Genomic DNA, 19,998 nt, shown 5'->3' on the forward strand with positions numbered 1-19,998 from the left:
CAACCTTTCGCAAGCAACCACCCCTATTCGCACCTTACTAGGCAAGCAAAATGCATGGCAATGGGAACCGCTTCAAGAGGCCGCTTTTAATTGGGTAAAAGCGATGCTCACCTTGGACCTGTGCGTCGCTAAGTATCATCCCGGTCGTAATACCATTGTCTCATGTGACGCGAGCTCATTTGGATTAGGGACGGTTCTTTTGCAGAAACAACCATCAGGCGAGCGACGCGCAGTAGCGTTTGCATCCAGGTCGCTTACTGAAGCGGAACAGCGCTACAGCCAAACAGAAAGAAGTGCTGGCGGTAGCATGGGCAGTGTGCCGTTTTGACCAATACGTGCGTGGCCTAAACTTCACTGTAGAAACCGATCACCAGCCGCTGGTAACACTACTTGGAAACGCTGACTTGGACACGATGCCCTCACGTATTAAAAGATTTCGCATCAAACTTATGCGCTACCAATTTAGCGTGATCTATGTTCCTGGGAAACAGCTAGCCACTGCAGATACTCTTTCAAGGGCTTCAGATGAGAAGCCGTCAATCAGTCCAGTGGATGTGGTAGAGGAGTTTGTGGAATTTCAAGTTGCTACGGTCACTGACACGAAGCTGGTTACTGTAGATGATGTTTGCAGGTACCAAGAACTGGACTGGAAATGCAACCAGCTAATCAAATACTGCACTCAAGGCTGGCCTCGTCGAGACAGGCTTCCGGAGCACATCAAGAAGTACTGGAGCCATCGAGGTGATCCCTCTTTGTGCAGCGGCGTCCTGTTAAAAAATAATTACTTTGTCATCCCAGCTTTGCTGCAAAAGGATACGCTTGAACTTATCCATGAAAGCCACCAGGGAATTGACCGATGCTGCCTAAGGGCCCAGGACTCCATGTGGTGGTATGAACTTCCGCAGCAAATGCGGGACAGAGTCACTTGCCGCAGACAGTGTGCAGTCACAAGAGCGCGAAGAAGTGAGCCATTGGTGGTAACGAAGACCCCAGAACAACCGTGGCAAGAAGTAGGAATGGACTTGTTTAGTTACAAGGGACACAACTACCTACTAGTAGTTGATTATCGTTCTCACTACCCTGAAGTTATCTACATGCGAAGCACAAGCTCTGAAGCAGTCATCAATGCAGTCAAAAGCATTTTTGCACGTTTTGGCATTTCCACAGTAGTACGAAGTGATAATGGACCGCAATTTGCTTCACATGCCTTGGCAGCTTTTGCAAAGTGCTATGGCTTCCAACACATCACCTCAAGTCCAAACTACCCGCAGTCAAATAGGGAAGTTGAAAGGATGGTGCGTACGATCAAAGAATTGTTTGCTAAAACAGATGATCCTTTTCTGGCTCTTCTGTCGTACAGAGACACTGCAGGCGTCACAGGGTTCAGCCCAGCACAGCTACTGTTGGGTCGCAGCTTGCGAAGCAGGCTTCCCAAGACAGTGGGCAGCCTGGAACCGAAGTGGCCTGTGCCAGACGATGTCAGGCGCCTAGACGAAGAGGTAAGAAGGCGGCAGAACGACTTCGATCGCCGTCATGCCGCGACCGTCCTTCCTCCGCTGCAGTCGGGAGATACGGTGTGGGTTTGAGACATCAAGGATATGGCGTGCAGTCTCAGCCCAGCCTTCAAGCCCCGCTCCTACATCGTGGAAACACTCAACGCGGTGCTTGTGCGTAATAGGATGCATCTAGTGCCCTATTTAGACACAACGATGAGCCAGCTCGGAGTGAAAACCGTGAGGAGCACGAAGAGCAGACTACGGTAACAGACGTCAAGACTCCGAGAAGACTTGACTTGTGAAGTGTTTGGTGTTTCTTGTGTGCATATCTCGGGGGAGAGATGTAGAGGACCCTACATGCCATTCATTCTATATATATATATATATTAGTCATATCATAAGAAGCCAACAAACTCTGACACCAAGGGCAACATAGGGGAAATTACTTGTGCTTGATACATGAAATAAAGAGACGATAAATTAATGGAAATTAAAGTGGATGAAAAAACAACTTGTCGCAGGTGAGAACCGAACCCACAACCTTTGCATTTCGCATGCGATGCTCTACCAATTGAGCTACCGCGGCGCTGTTTCCCCATCCACTTTCTTGGGTATTTATGTGTCCTAGTAGAACCCTGGGTGTGTTAGCCAGCGCCACCACTAACAGACCTTTGCGGCAGACGTGGAACGTCATTTTTGCCGCAGGCGTCACAAGAACGTGATCTTTTTGGCTAAAGGCAACTGGTCAATAAACCCACACATGCTACCTGAAGGCATCAATGTTGCCGTATTCGAGACCCTCGTTATGTAATAATCGAGAAGAGAGGGGGTTAACTGAGGGTCCCGATTTTTATTAGTCATATCATAAGAAGCCAACAAACTCTGACACCAAGGACAACATAGGGGAAATTACTTGTGCTTGATACATGAAATAAAGAGACGATAAATTAATGGAAATTAAAGTGGATGAAAAAACAACTTGTCGCAGGTGAGAACCGAACCCACAACCTTTGCATTTCGCATGCGATGCTCTACCAATTGAGCTACCGCAGCGCTGTTTCCCCATCCACTTTCTTGGGTATTTATGTGTCCTAGTAGAACCCTGGGTGTGTTAGCCAGCGCCACCGCTAACAGACCTTGGCGGCGGACGTGGAACGTCATTTTTGCCGCAGGCGTCACAAGAACGTGATCTTTTTGGCTGAAGGCAACTGGTCAATAAACTCACACATGCTACCTGAAGGCATCAATGTTGCCGTATTCGAGACCCTCGTTATGTAATAATCGAGAAGAGAGGGGGTTAACCGAGGGTCCCGATTTTTATTAGTCATATCATAAGAAGCCAACAAACTCTGACACCAAGGACAACATAGGGGAAATTACTTGTGCTTGATACATGAAATAAAGAGACAATAAATTAATGGAAATTAAAGTGGATGAAAACACAACTTGCCGCAGGTGGGAACCGAACCCACAACCTTCGCATTTCGCGTGGGTTCGGTTCCCACCTGCGGCAAGTTGTTTTTTCATCATGTTTTAACATTTACTATATTCGTTCGCATATAACAGGCACCAAAAGTTTTTTTTTATTCAGCAGTAAAAGTCTACTTGAGGTGTGGTTTCACGGCAGCACGAATTTTGCCTCCAATAGGGCTTTCACGGCAGCATGGCTCATGATGCCATTCTCCGCCATCAACATCGCCATTGTGGAGTTCTCACCCGTGTACTGGGGACAAAGGAATGACAGCACAGTGGTGCAAACAGTCACAAGGGCATTTATTGCACCTTTAATACGCAATTGCCTGCTAGCTGAGTTGCTACCCATAAAACACGCCGATGGGCGCGCGACAAATCGAGGAACTCCAACTCACTGCATCCGGATAACGAGCGAATATGTTCGCCCCATGCTGGACACCAACACGTGGTCATTCGCACGTACGGTCAGGCGAATGGTGGCGCGTTCAAATGATCATGTTCGTCCATTCCGGTGTAGGCCTCGCGAGACGGTCTTGCAGAAGCATGGATTGGCGCACGCGCGGAACGTCCGCACCGTTTGAATGAATGAATGAATGAATGAATGTTTATTTTGACAGAAATAAAATACAAAGAATCTCTGTCAAAGAGGCTGACAAGAAGGCACGAATGCCTAAGTGTCAGTCCCCTTCCCCGACCCATTCCCAGTGCACAAAACACTCAAGCACACAGGGCAAGCATGGTACACAAAGTGGATACATACACAAAAAAATGAAAAGTACATGAAATACGTAACAGAAATACTGAATTTGATTTGTGTACAAAAGAATGAACAGTCATACCTGAAGCGACAGCAAATACATGTTCACTTTTTTTTTAAAGTGTTTAGGGATGGTGATTCATTTATTGTAGTGAGTAAGCCAGGGTGATGATTCAAAAAATCTGAAACTATGAATGCCTGCTTTTGCATGCCGTAATTGGTACGGATCTTGCCCTTGTTGTAGGTTAACTGTCTTGTGTTGTATTTATGTTCATTCGGGAGGTATGTTTTAAAAAAGGCGCGTTCATTGAGTCTTATCTCTTTAAATATTGCAATGGCTGTTTTTTTGTTAATAAGGTTTTCTAATGTTAAAATACAATTCTTCTTGAAAAGCGGAGCGGAGTGGCTTCTATAAGGGCGCATTCTCAATTACCACAATTACCAGAATCATGCGTTTCTGTAAGGTTAGTAAACTATGGATGTTGGTTTTCGTCGTGGTACACCACAGAGATAAATAATATTGGAGGCGCGAATGCACTAGGCTATAGTATAATTGTTTTTTTAATCTAGAAGGTAATAGACGTTTTAATTTATTAATAACACCGATGAATCTTGCAATGCTGGTTTTAATGTTGCCGACATGACTGGACCAGTTTAAGTTTTCTTCAAACGTAACACCAAGGAACCTCTGGCACGTAGAATGTATAATGACTTCATCACGGAATTGTAATACTAAGCTCTCATCAATACCTTTGTTACGAGGCCGAAAAATAATGTATTTTGTCTTTTTAGTGTTTAATTCCAATTTATTTGCTCTAAGCCAGTTTGAAAGATTACTGAGCCAATTATTTGCTTCTTCCTCGAGAGTAAGCAAGTTTCCACCAGAAAAGAAGATATTAGTGTCATCAGCATACATGATTATGTCAGGTGTTAGAGGCACGTTTGTGATGTCATTAATGTATAATAAAAAAAGAAGTGGCCCTAGGATGGACCCCTGCGGAACACCGTATTTGATTTCGCCCATTGCCGATTTGGAATGACAAATGTTTGTGTACTGTAGTCGGTTGGTTAAATAATTTTTAATTAGGTTAAGAGCAGTTCCCCTAATGCCGTACTCACTTAACTTTTCTAACAAGATATCGTGTTTAATGGAATCGAATGCCTTTTTAAAGTCAAGAAATATTCCTATTGTGTACAGCTTGTCCTCAAAGTTACTTATTATTTTTTCTTTGATCTTTAGCAGCGCCATTTCAGTACATTGGTGTTTTCGGAAACCGTATTGCTTTTCTGTTATAATATTATTTTGAGTACAGAAATTTAAAATTCGTTCGTTAATGACCTGCTCTACTATTTTGGAAAAGATTGGGAGAACTGAAATCAGTCTGTAGTGGTTCACGTCATTCCTGCCTCCCCCTTTAAAAACTACCGATACCCGTGCAATCTTTAATTCATCGGGGAATGCGCCAGTGCACAAAATTAAATTGCATATGTGTGACATCACTGCCGACCTGGAGCCAAAGAGGAAGAGCCTACTCCCTGTCACGCCCGACCAACCCCGCCATTAGGTGGCGCTAGCAGCGCCACACTCGCGCCATCTCTCGTAATGCGCTGCAACCAGACCCAACACCACCGGCGCTAAACTACATGGAGAAGCCGGATTACAGGAGACGTGAGACATGCGGGGAAACAACACTTAAGGGGACGCATGAGAGTCGCGCATCCCCACACCGTAGAAGTGGGGGACAGAGCTCCTGGCTGAATATACGGCATGGATGTTTGTGCATCTGCGAATAGATACTGTTTTTACAAAGATTTCAATGTTGTACGCAGTTACTTCCGTAGGTTATATGAAAACATTTCTTTTTCTTTCTGGGATGTGGTAATTGGGTGTGCAGCTTATACCCGTAAAAGTACATATATTCGTTCATTTCGAATAATGAAATTCAAGCCAGAGTGAATATTAAATAGCTTAGTATTCGATTGAATATTAGAAAATATTGGACATTTACACGAGCCTAATTGATACGAATTGTAGTGGAGGTGCAGCAGCTACGTTTACATTGTAATGCTGTCTGTCACTGTGCACTTTGCGAAAAGAGCAACCTAGGCATGAGCAGTGTATCAAGCTGGAGGTTGCTGTTTTGCCCTGCAGAAGCAGGAACCACCAGAACGCAAGCCACGCAAGCGCAAGTACGAGCTATACACTGGCGAGCAGTCAGACGAGGAGAAGAAGAAGCCGCCGCCGCCCAAGGCGACCCCACGCCCAGCCCCCATTGTGGACTACCACACGCTGCTCCAGCTGGCCAACGCAAAGCAGCACGAGCCGGTCGTCATCGAGCGGCTGGCGCCCACCCGGTCCGACGAGTCACGGCCCCTCACCAAGCAGGAGAAGGAGCGACGCCTCGAGGAGGAACTGCACCGAAAGGTGCGCACACATTCATAGCTGTAGATGGAATAGAACTGTTGAAAGACTGATTGACAGTGGCCAAACAAGGAACGTTGCCGAAGCCTACATTTAAATAAGGAGACCTGTCTCCAGGGCAGTTAATGCCCCGGCAAAGACAAGAGCCCTTGGAGAAACATTGGCTTCAATATCATTCCTTGTTCTCCCACTGTTAATCTCTTTAAGCAGCCATTTTCCTGTGAACCACACTCTTGTTTTTGGCTGTTAAACTAGTTGATCTTGCATTCTGACCGAGGGAGCTGAGTGGAAAGTGGCAAACAGACACAAATGCAAAGCATACGAGGACAAGCACTATTGGGAACTACTTATTAAAGGACCCCAAACCAACTCTGGGATTTGAGCCACCTCCGAGCCTGAAGCAACATGAGGTGAATGCACTTTGGACAGTTGGGCGGCACACACAGTGTCTGTTGCAAGCTTTTCTAACTTATATTGCCCACAGCTGAGATATTATTCTAGGTCTAGAAAGCATAAAACATGCCTCTTTTAATGTTTTGATTACATGTGCAGTGATAATACCCAGTGCTTTAAGTCAGGGGGCGGGGGGGGGGGGGGTCTAGAGGGGACCCGGCCGCGTATTTCCAACTGCTCGTAGGTACAACGGGGCGTGGAACTTGCAGAGACGACGGACGTTTGCGCGCATGCGCGAATGAGAGCGGGTGCGAGAGAGGAAATGTGGGGAGTTTTGCTCCTTGAAAATACGACTCTGCCTAGGTACTACGGAGGAGTTTCTTGGCGCGCGGTGTGTGCGCTTGTCCCTAGGCGTGCCGGCAGAAGTCGCGGGGCGCGGTTGTGCTGAACATAGCATCGCAAGTTGGCGCTCGACGCAATCATATTTAATCGATCATGTTTTTACTAATGAAAACAACGTGTCATTATTTCGCATTATTGGCGGCGCCTCCAGGACACCAAAGCGGCAACGGGGATATCAAAGCTAGAAGCCGGACTGGTCCGTGGGTTGGGGCTCGCAGAGGCCTGCGCATGCCAGGGGAGTATAAGATCGGCTGTCCGCTATCGCGGACAGCCAATGTTTTATGCGAACACCCCCAGGCACGCTTCGGCCTCTGCGGCCCCAACCCACGGGCCGCCCAGCTTCCAGCTTTGATCCCCCCGCTACCGCTTGGGTGCCCCGGAGATCCTGCGCCGCCTGCTTTAATATAACCTCAGGTGCTCTCCTGAGGCCTCCGTTTGCCGGTTACATGTGCCCTCCTGGAGCAGTGCTTGTAAAAAATCCAATCTATCGTCACGACGAAAAAAGCGACCCGCGACTTATAAAACACCAGTCAGAACATTGTCCCTTCAGACACAGCGATCACCAAGCGGCGTCCGCGCCCACTGCCTCACCGCGCGGGCAGCCAGCGGCGGAGCGTATAAACCAACTCGACCAAACTCCGCAATGCCGGCATGTCTAGGGGACAAACGAATACAACGCGCTCTAAGAAACCTCCTCCGTAGTGCCTAGGCTGTCATATATTCAAGGAGCAACAGCCCCCAGATCTTCTCTCTCGCGCCCGCTCTTACTCGCGCCTGCGCAGAAACGTCGAGCTCCGTCAAAAGTGGCACGCCCCGCTGTATCTACGAGCAATTCTAAATACGCGACCCGGCCCCAGCTCCAATTTTTAAGGAAGGGCTTGGTGCCCACTGGCAGGTCAACTGTAGCACTGCAGCACCCATTCAAGAAGCGTTGGAGCTGATTTTATTACTAGTCATGCCTTGTGCAAGGCAATTTGACGTTTCTAATTTTTTTTATTAATGATATAAATCTGTATTAATCGGTTGTTGTGGCATGAGTAAAAACAGGAACGCAGGTATTGTTGTACAGCTGCATGCATTCTGCTGAGGTGCTGCATACGACAGTCACCACTCTTGTTCGATTAAGATTCATGACACAGCGTACTGTTTTATACCTGAGCGTGAAGCTACCTGCTTGTGAATTAGTGTATGTCCACCTTGCGTTCTTTAGGGTGCCTCTTCATTTTCATTCGTTCAGTTGTGCATTAAGAGTGCTGTGTTATGCCAAAGATGCATGCATTTTGTCCACTTTTGTATGTACCGTATTTACTCGAATTGAATGCGCACCTTTCTTCCAATAAAACGGGTCCAGAAACCGCATGCACGTTAGAATCGAGTATGACCCTAAATCCGCGTTACCATATCGCCATCGGCATTCGAAAAAGGGCCACATCGTACGCGCTTTTGCCTAGCTGCCGTAGCTTCTTCCATGTGCATACCCTATTTACACGATTATAAGTAGACTTGAATGTAAGTATCACGTGTGACATATCTCGTGTGACAGGGGGGAAAAAAAGGAGAGCATACCCATGGGCGCATTCCATAACGAAAATTTATTAGTAGCTGGCATGGTCACTGGATTACTACTCCTCACTAGTGCTGCCATCGTCATTGCTGCTACGGTCCCGAAGCAGGTCGCCGTCCAGCGAATTTCTGCATTTGCATACATACATAAGTCCATGCCGAAAGCACCCAACCAGACAGAGCCGTCAGGGAGGCTCTTTTGACATGTCCAGTTAACGTAAGTTCGCGGTCTTCTGGCGACAGGCACTCATACTCTCGGCAGAGCAGGTCCTTAAAAGGTGAAAATCCAGGATTGTCTCATGACTATGTCGCATGTCACTGGCAGGGTCCGATCATGCATTTCGGCGACGTATGCCACAATCTTGGCCTTCAGCTCCGGAAAGCATCCCGACTTCGGCCCGCGGAAACCTCTTCACTTGCTGTCACAGGTGAAAATTTTGCTTCACTGCCTTTGCCACTCTCGCACCCTCCGTTAAGAAACATCAAACTGCGTCAAAACATCAAACCCGCTGCACAGTTTTTTGTTTCTTTTGGACTCGGAGCACTCGTGACGACTGAGGAAGCACGGAAGTAGCACGTGGCCTGGCAGTCAAATTGAACGCACGAAGCTAAAGAGCTACAGGGAAAGAGAAACACGCGAGCATGCGCAAGCTGCAAGCGGTGTCTGCTTTTCCATGAACTATCAATACATTTCTTGGCCAATCCCCCATCGTGGATAGGAGCCACACGTGTGACAGGCTACAACAACAAATACTCCCCACAATTGCCGCTGTTCTGTGGGTGCCGCCACAAATGGAACAGTGGCACTTCCATGAACTATTGACACCCCCACATGAGTGCTGTGTGCGCTGTAAAACTCAAAAATGTTGAAAAACCCTTCCGAAAAGCGAACAAATGTGCGGGATAGCGGAAAGCTATGGCTGAGGCCGTAGAGCAGATATAAAATTGGCACTACGTTGTAGCGCCCCTGATATCCCGTTGGTCTCGCTTTTTTTTTTTTGGTGCCATGTTTTGGTTTCGATTGTAAGTTGGCTCCCCCACTTCAGATTTTCAAATTAAAAAAAAAAAAAAAAAGAGGTTGATTTACAGTCGTGTAAATACGGTACCTCCATGTTGTATGTGCTACCAGGTTCTGGTGTAAACTAGTCTACCGTCGCTCTTCCCGTTTTCTGCGTTTATTCAATCAGCATGGAAGCGCCAACTGCAAAGACATGCCGAGTCCCACCATGATGCCGCATTTAAAAGGAAAGTTATCATGTGTGCAGAGACGGACGGAAATCGGGCCACATCACGGGCGTTCGGAGTTCCCAAAACTTGTGTATGGGACTGGCGCAAACAGAAGGAGAATATTTTCGCCAGCAAAGCAAGAAGGAAGGGTTTCAGTGCACTGAAGCAGGGCCACTTCACCGAAATAGAAGAGCTGTTCACGGAATACGTGCAAGAGCAGCGAAGCGGCACAGCGGCCTGTGACGACCAATCTGCAATTTTTTGGTCACGGAAAATGGGTGGTGGTGGAATGAACTTTATTTGGTCCTGGAGAGCCCTGATCAGATGCCCCCCGAAGGGGGGTCCGCTGTGGTTGCTGGCCGCGCCCACGTTGGTACTGGAAGACCGTGGCCCTCCGCCCGTTCGCAGGCCTCCTGGACTGCTGAGAGCTGGACTGAGAGTTCGCTACTTTTAAGGGCCCTCTCCCAGTCCTGTTCTGTGCGCGTTACAATCGAGGGCGCATTAGAATCGAGTAAATATTGTAAGTAGGTGCGAAACCATAAAATATATTGTTATAGTTGTGGGGTACTCACACCCATGCTCTTGAGACAAAGGAACGACAACACAGTAGTGCAAACAATCACAAGGGCATTTATTGCACCTTTCATAGATCAATGCCTGCTAGCCGAGTTGCTATCCATAAAACATGCCGATGGGCGCGCGACAAATCTAGAAGTCCGACTCACCACGACCAGATAGCGAGCGAATATGTTCGCCCCATGCTGGATCCCAACGCCTGGTCGTTCGCGTATACGGTCACGCGAATGGTGGCGCGTTCGAAGGCGGCCACGCGAGACGGTCTCGCAGAAGCTTGGATCGGCGCACGCGCGGCATGTCCGAGCTGCTCGCCGTCCCGCCGCCAAAGAGGGAGCGCCTTGTCTTATCCACACCCAAGTAACCCCGTAGCAGCGCAACACTCGCGCCATCTCTCGCACTGCGCTTGTACCACTCTGATCGCCGCGGGCGCCAGGCCACGCGGTGAAGCCGCACTGCAGGAGCTATGCGGGAAAACAAGATATCAGGGGACGCGTGAGAGTCGCGCATCCCCACATAGTGCCTGAGGTGGTCACTGAAGCAAGGCAACTAATGTTCGGTGTTGCAGCTAGACTTGGTTGCTTTGAGTTTGCGTAAACCAAATAACCCGAGTTATTTTTGAAAAATGTGTTTGCAAAATGCCAATTTTTTTCTAAGTGCTTGATTGAATCAGCACAATAAGTAAATGCCTGAACCACAATAAGATTAATACAGTGAAACCTCATTAAACCGTAGTTGGCCAGAGCTCGGAAAGAGTACCTACTAAATGGTAGTACTGCTTAACCGAAATAGCATTAGATCACCCACTTACCTGTCAAAAACGGAACTCGGAGAGAGTGCGATGAAAGGACAAGAACAGGCAGTATTTATTCACTTCACACGACAAAAGTCTGTTATGTTCGTTTGATGCCGCTGCAGCCTAGCAGCGACAACAGCGGCCTCAAACTTACTGAAGCTGCTAGCCAGCTTTTCAGCCAGTCCCCTCTTTTTGGCTAACACTCGCATGGCAGATTCCTCGTTGGTGTTGCATATTCTCCGTGCACAGGCGTGGTAGTGCTACAAAAGCCGCAGCCCACCTTTTTTATTGCGGACTACTGTTCTCATCGCGACGATTGCATTCATGAAGCTGACGTAACGTGCAGCTTTTGCCGCTGTCAGGCCTGAATCGCCCGTGCTGTCGCTTTCTGTGTCGTCCTCATCACTATCTTTAGGCGACACTTCGGCAACAACAGAGGCAACAATGGTGAAAAGTTGAACCTCGTAGCCAACATCTCTTCGCGGTCGCAGTAGCATTGCCGAGCAACTTTTTCTCATTCCAAATGCCACACACCGTAGTCAATGGTAGATCCCTGTCATGTGCCAGCGTCAATTTCTTCGCGCCACATTTGGTAGCACGAACGATGTCCACCACCCCAGCCAATGTGTCACCGCGGCATGTTTACTGCTAGCGTGGATGTGCAGCCTACATAAGTTAGCTGTAGAATTTTGTCTACAAGATCTCGGCGTTTTTCAGGTGGCATTATTAAAAATTTCCAACACAGCGACGGGCATCGAGATTAAGTCTGTGCTCTAAACATGTGTTCGAGAGTAAAAGATTCTAGTCTCTCCGAAAAACTGCAGCGTGGCCATTTGCTGGGGGACTGTGCAGGAGCAACGTCGGGGCTGCGATTATTATGCGAAGGGCGAACAAAAATAGAAATTTTCAAGCGTAAAGTTGGGAGGTACTTTTATTATGCAAGTGCGTCATTACGCGAGTATATACAGTAGTTGGTGCGGTGTGCTGCAGCTTGTGCGGAAGCAGATCTCCTGACCAGAATAAAATAATAAATGTTCTGCTGTTGGGGCTTTCCCTGCCGGTGCAGCATTGTCGAGACTTGTAGTAAGCAAATCTATAATAAAAACAACGCACATAACTTGTGTTGCAGGGTCCCTTTAATGTTTTAGTGCAATACCTTTAGAATGCCTTAGTGCAATCTACTTTTGGCCCGGATGTGTCGGGTAGCACTGGCACTTGATCCTTATTCAGGATTCTAAGGAGACAGTTCGAGGTGCCTGCATCTACATTTAATTTAATTTTCTTTTTGTTTTTTATTGAGTCTCCAGGAACTGTCCTGTGAGATTGCACCACTAGGCCAAGCCCTTTGTAAATTAGCCTTGTGATGCAGGGTGTCAAGTTGCCGTCCAAGTTCCCACCGGCCAAGCGGAAAGACGGGGCTGACAAAAAGGCACCAACGGCAGCAGTCAACGGCAAGCGCCCGGCAGTCCCCGACAAGACGCAGAAGTCTGAGCGTGGCGAGCGTCACGTGGAGGAACGGCATAAGTCCGATCGGGGTGAACGTCACACGGAGGACCGGCATAAGTCCGAGCGTAGCGAGCGCCTCGCGCAGGAGCGGCAGAAGTCAGAGCGCGAGCGTCTCATGGAGGAGCGGCAGCGGCTGATGGAGGAGGAAGAGCGCGAGCTGCAGGAGATGGAGCAGCGGCTGGCCGAGCGTCGCAAGGAGATCGCCCGCAAGCAGCGAGAGCTTGAGGAGAAGGAGGTGGGTGACCTGTGTTTGGTATTGATTAAGAATTTTATTGGTGCAAGTGCTAGTAGGCTATAGCAATCACACTGGGTTGAACTTCTGAGCTGGTGGTATTAAATTACAGAAGGGAGGAACAGGAAGCATCGCACGCCTTCTATATGTGCTGCAGAGTTACAAGGTTGCTTGTTTTTCTCCATAAACCCCATTCATCCACTCACTCGTGATGGTCACTGCTGAGGACAGTGCCGCTACAGTCTAACCTCAATATAACGAAGTTGTATTTGCGGTGTAAAACTTTGTCAAATTGCAAATTTTGTTAATTAGAGGTTTTAGAGATTCAGCATTATAAATAACTTCACAAATTTCCAGAGAATTTTGGGTGGATAACATCTTGTTAGTAAGCGCTTATAAACAAATTGCAAGAAGGGTGGGCCATAATAGAGCGGTTACAAGCACCAGCGCGTGTGGTGCAGATCGCACTGAGAGCACTGCACTGACGTGGCTCACGCTGTCCGAGATTTGCCCTGTTGCATCATGCGGCACTATAAATCTTGGATGCCATAGCTGACCGCACTTAGTACCCGCTCCCAGTGCCAGCAAATTAAGAACAATAGCGTAAAAAGATACAAATATTCGTCCTGAGCAAAAAAAAAAAAAGTAATGCCAGTTCCGCTTGAGAGGTGGAGCATTGATGGCAATAGCAGAGAGACTACATTAAGTAAGGTTCGTAGTTTTATCAGTGTCATGTGTGCTCAGGCAAACATAACAGATCTCACTTGATGACTACAAACTCGCAGTCACAATGCTAGCGAGCGCTTCGTACTGTGTCTCGGAAACTTGAGATAACACGACTGCTAACACTAAACGCGCGGGAACAACAAAATGCGTGTGAAGGCACTATCTATTTCGGCTTGTCGTGGAGAGACTACCTCCAAGATTGATATGGCGATTGGCCCATGCACAGATGTGCGTGAAGAGCAGAAGGCAGATAAGTGCATGTTCCTGCCCGCCCTCCCACCCTGCATGTGCTTGATCACGTTGCCATACGTTCGCTTCCTCCCCATCCCTTTTGTACAGAAGGAATTGTCAGCTCTTGTGCTTGTGTGAGTTATTTACCAACGTGACAAATGGCACAGCAACATTTCCTGCCTACCGCACGTGGCACGCGCACTTTGACACTGGTTTTGGTGCTCAAACATTTTATGCAGTAGGATGCTTGAAGTAACTCTTGCCTCGGCCGACATAGTTTTTCACTAGATTAGCTAACCTTTCAGGCTCCAAGTACATGATTGAAATGGCTGAAAACTTAATTGAAGTTAAATTGAGTATGTGTCACGAAGTTACTTCGCTAAATCGAAAAAAAAATACACGCTTTTCAATGCAACTAAGATCGAGAAATGAAGATAGTTTGTTACATCGGGAGTTTCGTTAAATAGGGGTTTGTTATATAGAGGTTTGCACACCTTGTGGGCCGTGCGTGCATCATGAGCCCACAGCTTTTTTATGAGACTGTTGTGAGAAGGGGCATATAATATTAAAATGCATGCAAAATCATGTCCAAATTCAGAGAAATAGCAAGCTATGGCAGAATGGTTATCCTACCGAGTAAAAGGAACCAAAACTTGCACCATTGGAGAATCGAGTCCACAGCAGAGGGCACAGCTGCAAGTATGAATCATACCTGCAGTGATTGAATGATTGTACAGCCAAGTTTCTCTTGAAATCAGCAGCTCTAAGGGAGCATATGTGTATTACAGTTGAATTTCACCATAAGGAAATCAGCGGGGAACGTGCAAAAAATTGCTCTCGCGAGAATTTTGTTATTGCGAAGTGATGAGGGGTGCGCGAATACCGAATAGTATATTTCAAATCAAGCATTGAATGAAATAAAAAAAAAGTCGGATATTAAATGGAATGCCAGAAAATTTAACGCAAACATCTATGCTTCCAAATTTGGTGCAAGAAACAGGGCCGCACACGCTCAGGAGGCTAGAGGCAATGTCTAAAAAATCTGGCAGCCCGAAAAAAATGAATGCATGCATTTTACTGCCCCAAAGGACTCAAATCGCCACAGGCACGTCTCAAATAGCTCAGAAGGCCTGCCAATACACTTATGAGGCGTATTGGTGCTTGCACTGTGATAGGAGACGGCGGGTGCACGCGTGTATAAGGAATACATACATACCATGCCCGTGACATTTGCCCCTTCCCACTCGTAATATACTTCACCGCAATACTTCGCGTATGCTTCACTGCTTAACACGGCTGTATTGAGGCGAAGCTGACTTTTGTGACATTTGCCTTCACCCATTTATTTCATCGCTATACTTTGCTTATGCTTCACTGCGTAACACAGCAGTAAGTAGACGAAGGTGACTTTCGGGAACCGGTATTATGCAATTCGTTGCACTTTTCGAGGTTCGAAGCCATTGACGAAGATTACAGAGGCAGCCATTGACGAGGATTACAGAGGCGGAGTCGAAAATTAACGAAAAGAATAATGAAAATAAAAATGCAGTTATCTTTTGAGCCAGAAATAAGCCAGTCCCTCCTCGTGCTGATATTATTTTCAACTCTCGTCCTGTTGATATTGTTGACTATTTCAAGTGCCTTGATGTGACATTTATTGCACACATGTTATGGTAATCTCATGTGGACTTACTGGTGTCAAATCTAGCTCAAATAACTGTAATAATTGGTCGTCTTAGATACATTCTTTTTGCAAAACTTAAGATAATGATTTATAATTCTCTTTCCCATTTACATGTTAACTGTTGCCAACTTATTTAGAGTATAACTGCATTCTCCAACCTACAAAAAATTTACATTGTGCAGGAACGATACCTATGGCATGCGTTCAACATTACAACTCATAAACTATACCGGTAGCGTATGAGTACTAGATTTAAATATGAAGTGAGTTATAGTATACATAACCTGGGCGCTCTGGCACATTTGGAAAAAAAAGAGCAATATTATGCTATCACACATGGAGAATACTGGAACCTCGTTTGAATTCTGGCAATGGAACGCCCATGTTATTCTTTACCATCACTGTTAAACCAGTATTACAGTCTGATAACTGTAACTGGTATTACAGTAAAACCTCGTTAAACCGTACCCGCTTAAACAGTAGTTTCGTTTTAAAAGTAGAAAAGTCAAATCCCCGGCTCAGCGGCCATTGAACATAATGTGTTTTGTATTCGCATAAACCGTATCAGCTTATTGCGTACGCATCTGTTAAAACGTAGCGTTTCCGCTTTTCGTCGCGCAAACACGGCGGTGCGTCGTCTCCATCGAGCAGCCCGGCAGAACAACAAGCCTCAGAGATCGAAACAACGGGCTCCAAGCACCCGTGCATTTGTGCGTGAATCCACATCAACATCAACATCATTTCGGTGCCGTGCCAGAGATGCCAGAAAGCGTTGTGGCGTCATGCAAGCGAGGACTCGCGTCATGCCGAAGCTCGGATAAAAAAAAGACACCGAGTGCGCAGCATAGAAGAAAAATTAGACATTTCCTGTGCTATCGAACGTGACACGGAGAAGTCGGCGCTGGCACGAGACAGGGATCTGCTGTTGACAACGGTGTGTGGCATTTGGAATGCGAAGAAGTTGCTCAGCAGCGTTGCTGCGACCACGAAGAGATGTCAGCCACGAGGTTCAACTTATCGCCATTGTTGCCTCTGCTGTTGCCAAAGTGTCGACTAGCGACAGTGATGAGGATGGCACGGAAAGCAACAGCACGGGCGATTTAGGCCCGACAGTGGCAGAAGCTGCTTGTTACGTCAGCCTCATGAATGCAATCGTTGCGACGAGAACAGCACCCGCCAATGAAAAAGGCGCCCCGGGACTTCTACAGCACTACTGCGTGTGTGCACGGAGAATACGTAACGCCAACGAGGTATCTGCCATGCCAGTGTTTGCCGAGAAGAGGGGGCTGGCTGAAAAGCTGGCACGCAGCTTCAGTAAGTTTGAGGCCGCTGTCGCGCAGAGTGAATAAATACTGCATGTTTTTTTTCCCCTTTCATCGCACTCTCTCTGAGTTTCGTTTTCGAAAGGTAAGTGGGCGATCTCATGCTAATTCGGTTAAACAGTATGACCATTTAGTACATACTTTTTCTGAGCTCCGGCCAACTACAGTTTAACGAGGTTTCACTGTACCTTTTTTCTGCACTGATCAAGTGCTTCCATTTGTTTATCAACTGTGTTCTTCATTGCTGTTGCCTAAACTCCGCTCATTACATGGGGCTGCAGACTCGTCATGTTGCCTACTGGCAGCTTTTTTTCTGTTGTCCTCCATGTGTAATTTACATGGTGGAAAATAAAGATTTGATTTGATCTGATTGGATTTGATTGAGTTGGTGCCATCGCTAAAAGCGGCAAATTGTTTTAATGGAAAACACGGCCCCAAACAGCAAGAAGCTTGGTAGTGAACGTCGAAGTAACTAGACCTAGCGTTTACATGGGGGTGGTGATGGCTGCCAACATATCTGCGGGCGAGAGCACCATCTATAGGTAGTGAGATAATGAAAATGGCTGCGATGGTGGCTCCGATTAATGCTGTTTCAGACCTGCAGCCATGGAAAAAAGTCTGGAAAATTGGTCGGCAAAGGTTTCTTGCATCCCAAATTTTAGATGTTTGTATACATTGACTCTATAGGGTACCTGGCAGTTCTGCGAAAGTGTTCGGATTATCAGGCATGTCTGAAAAATCGGGCGTCCAGAAAATAGGTTGTTGGCTGTAGTCACATTATTTAACAATAATGTTTCCAGCTTTCAGTGACTTAGGTGCTTATGAATCATATAGTATGCTTTACTCTTATTACAGGGAACACCAAATTAGTATGCCAGCACTGATAACTCAGTTCATATATAACTGTCTGGAAAAAATTTTTATTCACAGAATGTCTGTCAACCAAAGGAGCAGGCAGGATGTCGTAAAGGCTACTCAACAATAGACCATATTCACACTGTCAATCAGGTGATAAAGAAATGTGCAGAATACAACCAACCCTTATATATAGCTTTCATTGATTACAAGAAAGCGTTTGATTCAGTCGAAACCTCAGCAGTCATGCAGGCCTTACGGACTCAGGGTGTAGACGAGCTGTATGTAAAAATACTGAAATATATCTATAGCGGCTCCACAGCCACTGTACTCCTCCATAAAGAAAGCAACAAAAGCCCAATAAAGAAAGGAGTCAGGCAGGGAGATACGATCTCTCCAATGCTATTCACAGCGTGTTTACACAGCGTGTAACTTGCGATTCGCTGATGATATTGCTTGCTTAGTAACTCAGGGGACCAATTGCAATGCATGCTCACTGTTCTGGAGAGGCAAAGCAGAAGGATGGGTCTAAAAATTAATCTGCAGGAAACTAAAGTAATGTTTAACAGTCTCGGAAGAGAACAGCAGTTTACAATAGGTAGCAAGGCACTGGAAGTGGTAAGAGAATACATCTACTTACAGCAGGTAGTGACCGCGAATCCGGATCATGAGACTGAAATAATCAGAAGAATAAGAATGGGTTGGGGTGCATTTGGCAGGCATTCTCAGATCATGAACAGCAGGTTGTCATTATCCCCCAAGAGAAAAGTGTATAACGGCTGTGTCTTACCAGTACTCACCTACGGGGCACAAACCTGGAGGCTTACGGAAAGGGTTCTGCTTAAATTGAAGACGACACAACAAGCTGTGGAAAGAAGAATGGTGGTGTAATGTTAAGGGATAAGAAAAGAGCAGATTGGGTGAGGGAACAAACGTGAGTTGATGACATCTTAGTTGAAATCAAGAGAAAGAAATGGGCATGGGCCGGGCATGTAATGAGGAGGGAAGATAACCGATGGTCATTAAGGGTTACGGACTGGATTCCAAGGGAAGGGAAGCGTAGCAGAGAGCGGCAGAAAGTTAGGTGGACAGAGGAGATTAAGAAGTTTGCAGGGACAGCATGGCCACAATTAGCACATGACCGGGGTAGTTGGAGAAGTATGGGAGAGGCTTTTGCCCTGCAGTGGGCGTAGGCAGGCTGATGATGATGATGATGATGATGATGATGTCTGTCAAATAGTATTCGGTGCTTTTTTCGCCCTCTGAAGCTAAAGAAATACAAATTTGTCCTAACTACTAATGGGGTTTTCAGTTTAATAGTGGGCCATACTGTATGTGCTTAATGGGAATCTTCTATTGCCTAGAAATTATTTCTTTCCGGATTTCTTCTAGAAAACGGGAGGGTTCTTCCATCTTTATGGCAGGTGGTTTATGTGGATTATCGTCTGCTCATTGAGGCCAATAAGAGTGAGGAATGCACATCATGTCACGTGGCACCAATGCGCACAGTCATCGGCACCGATGCTAAAGTTTGTGTGACGTAGCCCCGCACCCTTTCGTTTTTTCTTTCGTCAGTGTCTATCTGCCGTCTGTTAAATGTGTCTGCAGCCGGGGCTGAGCATGCTGTCACATGAAATTTTGGAGCCTGCCATATGAATCCAAAGCTAGCCTTGTGACGGGTCGCTTGAAGCCACAAAAAGAGACTGTTATGTGCTGCCAATAGCATTCATAACAAAGGGCCACCATATGGTATTTCGCAATGATGGCGACTGTGAACATGTAATGGTCATCCCGTGCACTTGTTTTAGTTAGTGAGGTGGTTTGACAGCTTTCTGAGCGTCGTGTGATCACAGTGAATAAATCTATGTCATTCGGTAACTGCCATTATTCGGTAACTACCATTATTCGGTAACCGCCATTATTCGGTAACCGCCGACACCCAAAGACGCAACTTCCATTAGGCCTGACGAGGTAGACAGTGTAGCCAATGGTGCAGCCATTATGAAAATTTGCCTCCAGCCAATGGGACAACGGGAAGCAAACTGTTGTGGAAAGCTTGTCACTCCTATGTTCCTATGGATGGCTCATCAGTGATCGGTCACAATATCATGCGTACGTGTTAGATTGATGGCCGTTGAAGCAGCGTTCAGGTCTGCGGTTGACCGGCTGGCAACTACTGCGAGCACGCGTGCAAGTTCGTCTGTGTGCTCGCATGTGGGTAGAAAGCTCCCATTTGTGCGAATCTGTGTGCATGAGTGCTGAACAAGCATATCCCGGTACGATCAGCATGCCTTCTGGTGGGTTATCAGCCTGATCTTCGCATGTACTTCTACACTTTCC

The 19,998-nt window shown here is 46.7% G+C and overlaps 1 protein-coding gene across 1 annotated transcript in view; it reads left to right on the forward strand.

The window, feature by feature from the left end:
• Window positions 1–19,998, forward strand: part of LOC126538527 (uncharacterized) — a 122,575-nt gene that overhangs the window by 26,197 nt on the left and 76,380 nt on the right. The window contains exons 5-6 of the mRNA XM_050185388.3: window positions 5,879–6,151; window positions 12,472–12,843. Coding sequence (XP_050041345.1) covers window positions 5,879–6,151; window positions 12,472–12,843 — 645 coding nt within the window. The remainder of the gene's footprint in view (window positions 1–5,878; window positions 6,152–12,471; window positions 12,844–19,998) is intronic.

Source organism: Dermacentor andersoni, chromosome 4 (assembly GCF_023375885.2).
Source record: "Dermacentor andersoni chromosome 4, qqDerAnde1_hic_scaffold, whole genome shotgun sequence".
In the NCBI taxonomy this organism is placed as follows: domain Eukaryota; kingdom Metazoa; phylum Arthropoda; class Arachnida; order Ixodida; family Ixodidae; genus Dermacentor; species Dermacentor andersoni.